Source organism: Littorina saxatilis, linkage group LG8 (genome assembly GCF_037325665.1).
Source record: "Littorina saxatilis isolate snail1 linkage group LG8, US_GU_Lsax_2.0, whole genome shotgun sequence".
NCBI lineage: Eukaryota > Metazoa > Mollusca > Gastropoda > Littorinimorpha > Littorinidae > Littorina > Littorina saxatilis.
This window is the reverse complement of record NC_090252.1, coordinates 21,132,956-21,142,955: the sequence shown is the minus strand read 5'-3', so window position 1 is coordinate 21,142,955 and position 10,000 is coordinate 21,132,956. Positions and strand designations below refer to the sequence as shown.

General features: G+C 38.5%; 1 protein-coding gene across 1 annotated transcript in view; it reads right to left on the bottom strand.

Moving 5' to 3' along the window:
- The window catches only part of LOC138974552 (uncharacterized), a 315,190-nt gene that overhangs the window by 164,786 nt on the left and 140,404 nt on the right, over window positions 1-10,000 (bottom strand). The window contains exon 38 of the mRNA XM_070347269.1: window positions 9,314-9,476. Coding sequence (XP_070203370.1) covers window positions 9,314-9,476 — 163 coding nt within the window. The remainder of the gene's footprint in view (window positions 1-9,313; window positions 9,477-10,000) is intronic.

The window sequence follows — 10,000 nt, the reverse complement described above, 5'->3', positions numbered from 1 at the left end:
CGATATAAGCGTCATTGATTGATTGATTGATTGATCCCACCGATTCCACGAATTGACCTTTATAAGACCAGTCTTGCTTTTTCGGGTACATCAGTTTGGAATTTACTTCCATCACCATGTAAGCACTTAAAGTCATTAAACAGTTTTAAAGAATGTGTCAAAAAACACTTAGTGTCTGAGCGTTTGATTTACCACACTTAGTATTACGCCAAAGATATGCTGTGCATTGTATATTTTGAACATATTTTTGTTGTACTATTGCTACATGTTCGATTGATACCAGCTTGTACTTATAATTACTTGCATAGTATGCATTTGATTTTATGAATAACCACATATATGTATGCTTTTCATGCCTCATCTTCATCATCTTCATCATCATCATCATCATCATCATCATCATCATCATCATCATCATCGTCATCGTCATCGTCATCATCATCATCATCATCATCATCATCATCATCATCATCATCATCATCATCATCATCGTCATCTTTATCATCACGTGCTGAAGTTTTCTGACCTCCTTTTGTTGGTAAACTTTTTAACTTTTTATTTTTCAATTTTATCATTGTGTGTCTGGTCTGTGCGTCCCAAGGACAGATTGTAAGAAAAGGCGTAGCCTTAAATCTTAATCCTTGTTAAATAAAGTTCAATTCAATTCAATTATCTCTCTCTCTCTCTCTCTCTCTCTCTCTCTCTCTCTCTCTCTCTCTCTCTCTCTCTCTCTCTCTCTCTCTCTGTCTATCTCTCTCTATCTCTCTCTTTCTCTCTCTCTCTCGCGCACACACACACACACACACACACACACACACACACACACACATACACACAACATACATACAACACATACACACACATATAACACACACACACACACACACACATACACACACATACACACACACACACACACACACACACACACACACACACACACACACATACACACACAAGGAATTCTGCAATCAAACCATGACGATAATCGTGTTGCTTTAGTGTCAGTTAACAAGTTCATAATTTCAAAAAAATCTTTGTTCCTGACGACACGGCCCTCTACCCGTTCTTAGTCAAGAAATCAAAGAACACGTAAATCAACCTCTTCAGACATCACTTCCCGCCCAAGATGAAGCTTTCGTTTCTTCTTTTCACTCCCAGTCAAAACAGTATTGCGATTCTCTAGTCACTCTAGAATCCTTTTTTTCTGCCCACTCCCCGAAACATGTCCAAGAAAGGAAAACAATTGGAAAACAACAATAACAGCAGACTGAATAAACACATTTAAATTTCTTTGTCTACTCCACTGGTCGAAACTGGGGGTGGGCGTGTACTAGGTACTGTACCTTGTGCGCAAAATTTGACCAACAGTAGGGGGTGGGCGTTTACGCGATACTGGGCGTATACAAGGTAGTTTACGGTACTGTTCTTTTTATCTCACTGTTCAAGGCAAGTTCAGTTAATAACTGACCCTATGCTACCGGTCACTTCGTACAAGTTTGGAAAGCAATATCAAGTAGCGATAATTTCAAGCGTAACCGACATTATTGCTACGAAGTGCAATGACCAATCGCCGAAAGGCGCTGACGTCATTGCATGAAAGGATATTTCACAACCCAAAATCCTGTATTATCGATACATACTAAGGAGTTAGTTCGGGAGAACGACGATCTATGGACGGTTGATCATATAAAGGAAGCAAGCGGTTAAACACGGGTGTCGGTAGAGCCAATGAACAGTGATGCCTACTTGTAGTATTTCATTCACTTGTGCATTCACCAATTGCCTTTACCTTTGCACACATTTGTAGAGTGCACATGACCTTACTATACATGTTTTTGGACTCAAGGAATTACTAAGAATGTGATGCAATCATTTTTCATTTTCTGGTCAGGTAAAATAAGTATTTGCTTGAGTGCGTGTCCTAATTGTATATTTTAAATGTGTTCATGTGATAACTGGTTTTTTTTTTTTTTTGGCACCCCATTGTTTCGCTAACAGAACACACACTAATACAACGAATCATGCATCAATCAAATTAACTGCTGCATACAAATATAAAATAAAGAACTACATATTATAGTCACTTTTACACACACAACGCACCCAAATAATTGCATATAACATAGTAATCATGCAAGTCTGAGTATAAATCATATAGAACGATATTAATTTTTGACAAAAGACTGCAGTTGAATTTAAATTATTTTTTTAAATAAGGATTAATGAATATGCGGTTAGAAATTCATTAATCCTTATTACAAAAAATAATTAAAACAGGTTTCGACGCTAGATAGTGTAAGTAGAGCATTGATTAAATGACTGATTGATCGAATAATTAATTGGTTGATGGATGGATGAGTTTTTGTTTTGTTTGTTTTTTTAAATAACGAGATGTTTATTGTCTATTAAAGTACAAGTGCAGTAAACAAAAAAATAAAACTACAAAGATGGAAAATTGCCTAAGACGTATCTGGACCTGTCCGTTAGCCAAATGAAAACATCATTTTTTTTCTACTGTAACGAAACGAAACGAAACAAAACTGCAAATAAATCAGAACGTTTGTTGTCAATTCTTGCTTTGCAACGTGTTTTTTTTTTTTTTTTTTTTTATTTTTTTTAACAAACATGGTAACTGTATTTTCTGTTTGCACTCATACTCTCTCATTTACATGCGGTTCAAAAAAACGTGTACATTATACAAAAGGACTAAAAATAGTCATACGTGAAAAAAAAATATACGTGTCAACATGTGTAGCATCAAAATGATCATATGTCATCATATATTGATCTTTTTTTTTTAAACAATATTCGCATCATAATGTATGGCTGTCTTTACATTATATCAAAGAAAATAAACAATAATTTGTTTTTAATTAATAAAACTTCAGACTAACGAAATCTCAAAACAACATGATTTCCAAAAATAATTTCAAGTGTTAATCGTGAATCGTTTTTTTTTAAATGCTTACGCACATCTTTGCGATTAAAATAATGTGATTAATCTTCTTCATATTTTTGCTGTTACTTTTTATACCAAAAAACACATCTGTAACATTCAACCTAATTCTTTCACCAATGTTTACTAAAATGTACATTTCACTATATTTCCAAAACCTGAGCACTGTTGGGCACTCAAAGAAAAAATGCTCCAATACATCAAGTTCATCCTTACAATATGTACAGTTTTTATCAGCCTTCACTTTCATTTTACACAATAAAATATTAGTTGGATAAATGTTTTGCAATATTTTCCAATGCAGTACACGTAATCGAACTTCACTAGTGACAGTGGCTGCTAAGTTCCAATTCTTTTCGTCAATTTCAAATCCTAATTTTCTTCTCCAAAATCCTTCTGAACAGGGTTGGCTGTACTGTTTTCCTACCAGAATCGTTCGAATTTCTTTTACTGATTTAACTTTTTTCCCACAGAAGGTCGGAATGTCACAGAGTGAACAATTTACATCGTTTATATCGACATTTCTTAAAAGGAGATGTACAGCTATTCGAACAACATTGTACTCAAGCAATCTATTTGCAGTGTAGCCAGTTCTTTCACACACTTCTTCATAGGTAGAAAAACGTCCATTCTCACACACATCGCTCACATACATTATACCACTTGTAATCCAATCCGCAAAAAAGAGTGGGTATCCTTGACAAATTATATCTTTGTTGTTCCACAACAAACCGGAAACAGAATTACCATTATTATCGATTTGATTGTTATCAAGCCATGCCTTCAACACAGCGGACCAAAATTCCGATTTAATACTGTCCAATCCTTTAAATGGTTTGCTATTAATGTTCGCAAACAAACACTCAAAGCGACTCCCAAAACGGAAAAACAGTGCTTTTGGGAGCCATGACCATGTCTGGTCTTCATTAGACAGAGTTAGGTTCACAACCCAGCTTAACAAAAAGGAACACTGCATCTGACGCAAATCAATCATATTTAATCCACCTTGCTTTACTTCGTTACATAAAACAGTTCTTTTCACCTTTTCAAATGCTTTTCTGTTGCAGTCTTTTTTGCGCCACACGAAGCGAAACATTAACCTATTAATTTCAGTTAGAACGTCGTCTGGTACAATCAGCGCCTGCATTATATATGTGATAACTGTTGAATAAATTCTAATTAAACGAATCATGTTCGAAACTCTTCCGTTTTAATTCAGTAAAACATATAATGAACAAACTGCTTCCGAATTGAAATACTAACAAGTACTTTGATCTTTACTTTGATTGAAAAATAGGTCACCTTTATGGGATCTCAACATTTGTGAATGACTGGATATGATGTCACAAAAAATGTAGTAAAATATTAGGAGACATTCGTTTAGTGACAATACCTTGCAGAGGTTACATGTGAAATTTCATAAACATTAATGTAACGTAGTTTTGATGAACTCGCTACACACACATACACATGTAACATAAAGTATATAATTTGCATTAACATACCTTCATTAATTTCGAGAGTACTTTAAAATTAAACTTGACACATCTATACAATTGTGTATTCAGTAAACAATAGAGAACACATAGCAAAACGACTATATGTATCCGTTTTCTATGTTCGTACGCGACGTGTGTGCCACCACCTATACAGTTTAAAGGAGAGGGGGGGGAGAGAGAGAGAGAGAGAGAGAGAGAGAGAGAGAGAGAGAGAGAGAGAGAGAGAGAGAGAGACGGAGACACAGAGAGAGACAGAGAGAGAGAGAGACAGAGACAGAGAGGGACAGAGACAGAGAGAGAGAGAGAGAGAGAGAGAGAGAGAGAGAGAGAGAGAGAGAGAGAGAGAGAGAGAGAGAGAGAGAGAGAGAGAGAGAGAGAGAGAGAGAGAGAGAGAGAGAGAGAACTCTGAACTCTGAACTCTGAACATTTATTGAATAAACACAAGGCTCATTTCAATGGGGAAATGGGGGGAGGGAAATTCAGCGTAGTACATGTGTCCACAGTGGAGCCGAATAAAAACAACAATAAAACAGTGAAAAACAAAACAACAGAACAGACAGACAAACATGCCATACGTGAGATACCGTGTTTTTAGGATTGAATGGTGATCATCTTAACTAATGTATTGAGATCTTTTCTTGAACACTTTATACAGAAAGTTCGACACATCCATGACATTCTTATCATCATCCGCACTCATAATTGCTGCCACATTGTCATTGGCTGCAAAAACAGAAAGCTCACTTCTGAACTCGTCATATGCAGTACAGTTCAATAAAACATGTTCTTCGTCTTCGTTTTCAGTCTTACATACTGGACATAATAACTGTTGAGGGGTTACACCGCGTTTGTACCTCATCCTGTGACAGTTTATAGGTGATATACCAAATCTGAATTGGACATAAGCAATTTTAAAGCAACGTAACTGGCTACAATCCACATAATTCTCAATCTTAAACGATATTTTAAACTTGGCATAGAACACGTATCTCTCTCTCGTCTGGATGTCATTATCCCAATCTGCTTTAAAGCGATTAATGAGTCTTTCTCTTAGTGTTCTAAGAAAATTACCAATGTCACCAACGCTTTGTTGCTGCCATGCTTCATTACAGCCATTCTCACATAGAATGTTCTTTAAATAGAAAGACCAAGATTTTTTACCAGAGTCACACAGAGCACATGACATAAGATACGCTTTACGAGGAAGTCTGTCCTGTGGCATAGCAATCAACCGTAACCAGTACTTCATCACCCTGATTGCTGAGTTAATGAATAGCGGGTGTCTACCCAGATCACCATACACCAGTCTGTTTGGGGTTTGTTGCCCCACACGCAAAAGTCTTTTACACGCAAATAAATGCACTTTCTCAATGCCCCCATAAGCCTGGAAGCCCCAAACCTCTGCCCCATACATTAGAACAGGAAGAATCTGGGCATCAAAAATCTTGAAGAAGATACTACTTGGGACATCACCAAGTCTGAAGAGACATCTTAAAATCTCCATAGTTCTTACCTTGGCCTTAACGGCCAGCTCACCAATAGCTTTCGTGAGTGATAACTTAGTTGTAAAATGAAGACCTAAATACTTATAGCTATTAACGACTTCTATACGTTCATTACCATATTTCCACTGCTCTCGCTCAGCAAGAAAACCGCCTTTGCGGAAAACTATCACTTTGGTTTTAGACAAATTGACGGACATTCCAAAGTTGTCTGCAAAGTTTTTCAAAATGTTAATCTGCTTTTGGAGACCCCAGGCCGAAAAGGACGTTAAAGCGACATCGTCCGCGAACAAAAGGATTAAAATCTGAATGACATCTGGAGTCAGCTGAACACCATGTATTCCCTTTTCAGAGACCTCTACGGCTAGTTCATTTATCAAAAATGAGAATAATGTTGGTGAGAGGACACACCCCTGCCTTACACCAATGGGACACTCGAAAAAGTCTGTAATGCTGTCCGGACAGCGCACACACGAGCGAACTGATTTATACATACTTTGTAAAATCCTCAACATTTTCCCACCAACCCCAGCTTTTCGCAGTGTGTTCCAAAGAATTGCTCTGTTTACGCAATCGAATGCTTTACGAAAATCAACGAAACTTACATACACCTTTCCAGACCGTTTCAGTAAGTATTTCTGCACAATGCTAAAAAGAACAAAGACGTTATCAATAGTGGAATAACCCGCACGAAAACCACTTTGTACTTCATCGATTTTGTTATTCTCACTCGCCCAGCCTGACAAACGTTTATTCAATATGGTAGCAAACACCTTTCCTAGAATACTAAGCAATGAAATTCCACGGTAATTGTCAGGAGTATCAACATCACCACTTTTGTGAATTGGAACTACAATAGCACCTGTCCAGGCAGCGGGATAATTACCAGAGTCAAATATTGTGTTGAATAACTCTACTATGAACGGCAAAGTTTGCTGAGCTGAGTTTATTAACATACCGGCAAGAATCCCATCGGGACCAGCGGATTTATTTGGGTTAAGATTTTTTATTGCAGAGGCGACTTCCTGAGGACTAATTGGCATGTCTAGACATTCTACAGCAATATCAGTATGTTCAGGGTCAACCAAGTGTTCATCGTTACCAGCCTGAGTGTTACCTAGATCAGCACTAAAAACATTCTTGAAATGAGTGAACCACTGTTCACTAGTAATATCTGGGGTTTTACCAGCCGACTGTCGAATGGACTTAAGTTCGCTCCAAAAGAGTTTAGAGTCTTTTGCTTTTTCGGCAAGAGCAGCAAGTTTATTTTGTTTAAAAGATTGTCTTTTAGTTGTTAATAAAAACCTGTAGGATTTTCTGTTTTCTACATAACTCAGCCTGTGTGCCGTTTTATTCTGAGTACATTTTGCTCTGCGAAACAAACGCCACCATTTCCTAGTCTCATCTCTGGCCGTTTTACAGTCTCTGTCAAACCACTTACTATGGCGCTGGCCAGAGAGAGAGAGAGAGAGAGAGAGAGAGAGAGAGAGAGAGAGAGAGAGAGAGAGAGAGAGAGAGAGAGAGAGAGAGAGACAGAGAGAGAGACAGAGAGAGAGAGAGAGACAGAGAGAGAGACAGAGAGAGGGAGTACGAGCACACTACATGCACGACTGCTTGACCAACATTTCAGCCAATTTGATCGAAATAATGAGAGTGTGACAGCACCGCCTCAATTTTCACTAAAAACCGGATACCATGTCATGAGACTTTCACACGCAAAATTCTGGAGTATCAATGGAACAATATTTATAACAGTTTCATGAAGATCCGTCCAGTAGTTTCTGGGGATCGCTGTACACGTCACACACACACACACACACACACACACACACACACACACACTCCCACACACACACACACCCACACACACACACACATACACACACACACACAAAAACACATGCATCCTTGTCCCAATTCTGAGTCTACGTCAAAACATTCACAGGTAATTATTGACAATGCTGCACTTGGTCATAAAAAACACACTTTTCACATTTGTCAAAAGGATCCCTTGAACGCTAATAAGAAAATGCGAGGACGTAGACTTTGCACACCTTCAAATTGTCACCAAAAACAACCTCCTCGACAATTGCACCCCAACGACTGCCTTCTGTCCTAGAAGACCCCCCAAAAAACAAAAAACAAATACAAAAACAAATCGATAGTAACTGCCTGTACATCCCATTGTATGTGTGTTATTACAAGTGTGAGATTTCGCGTTCGTGTATTTGAATGAGTATGTGTGTGTACGAATGTGTGTGTGCGTATGAATGCCTGCGTGCATGTGTTTTGTGTGTGTGCGTGTGTAGTGACAAAAAAACCCACATAATTTGATGTGCTGTTTCAGTATAATCTGACCAAAAACAATGAGAACCCCACTTCTCTTAACATTGATGCTGACAGATGTGTTTAATACAAACGTGACAGACTGACACGCGCGAGCATGCGGACGTGTGCACTTGCGTGAATGGTTCAGCACGGCCATGCGGAAGTGTGTTCTCTCAGATCCTCCTCTGAAAAACTCCTTCGCATCCCCAAAACCAGGACTAAGACCTATGGTGAAAGAACCTTTAGGTACCAGATTCCGACCGTCTGGAACTCGCTTCCAAGTTCTATCCGTGATTCCAGCAGCCTTTCCTCCTTCAAAACCCAACTCAAAACATACCTGTTTCGTAAAGCCTTTGCTTAGCCTGAGTAGACTCTCCACAACTCTATTCTGTTTTGGAACTCTCTACCCTGTATGTGCTTTATGGTCTCTTTGTCAATGGTATCTTTGTGTGTGCGCGTGCGTGCGTATGTGTGTGTGTGTGTGTGTGTGTGTGTGTGTGTGTGTGTGTGTGTGTGTGTGTGTGTGTGTGTGTGTGTACTTTTAACATTGTACGCTAAGTTTTGCTTAGTGCTTGGGTTCTTGGTGTTATGTCTCAGTTAAATGTATGCTTTGTATGCTTGTTGATTTGTGCTAGTTTATTCTATAATGAATTTGTAAAGCGCCTGGAGCCAATTGATGGGACTCGCGCTATAGAAAAGTTATTTATTATTATTATTATTATTATTTATGTGTATGTGTGTGTGTGTGTGTGTGTGTGTGTGTGTGTGTGTGTGTGTGTGTGTGTGTGTGTGTGTGTGTGTGTGTGAGAGTTTGTGTGTATGTGCGTGCGCGTGCGTGCCTGCGTGCGTTCGTGTGTGTTTGTGAGTGTTTGTTTGGAATAAATCTAGACCCTCTCAAATGTTGAAAAAAAGCTGTTTCAATTTTGACCTGTTGTTAACAAAGGATCAGACTTCCATTTGTTGTTGATGTTGTGAGTGAGACTGCAGATATGCACACATTTGACACAATGCACAGTGTTCCTTACCGTCCTTGTGTAGCATCAATACGACCATTTGGACCAAACCATTTGAGCTGTGCTTGCTCCGTCGACAGTTCTGGAGCCTGGCAAGTGAAGGTAACATTTTCTTTGTATTGTGTCCGCATAAGATGCACGTGAGGCTTCTTTTCGGGCATGATTTTGAGTTTGGCTGTAACACAAAAAGGTGTGTATATGTTAGTTAGTCCAAATGTGAAAAGTTAACTAACTGTTTTGCCTGCTGCCAGATCATGCACGCTTTGGCATCTGTACAATTTAAACCTTGTACTTAACATGCTTGCCATACGTAAAATTGTTGAGCGTCTGTCAATAAAAATACAACTGGTTATTTACACATGGTTTTTTTGTGGTTCATATGTCGCACATTACCCGTGCAACATGTATAATTGTCAAGGCAACAAAGCCTCCTGCTCGCATATTCCCAACGTATTGTGCAAACATAAATTGAATCAGTTGCAACGATCGATGCCAAGTAACACATTGCAATTTAAAAACAAGTCTCAAAGGCAAAATCACTACATTTAGTGAAGCTGTCGTACTCAAAGCATTTTTCACCAAGACCTATAGCATTGTCAGTTCCCCGCTCGTGCAAAAGGCAGTGAAATTGACAAGCCAGTACAACCCGGTAGCTTATCTGTATCTCTATTCTTTTTAACTTTCTGAGCTTGTTTTTAA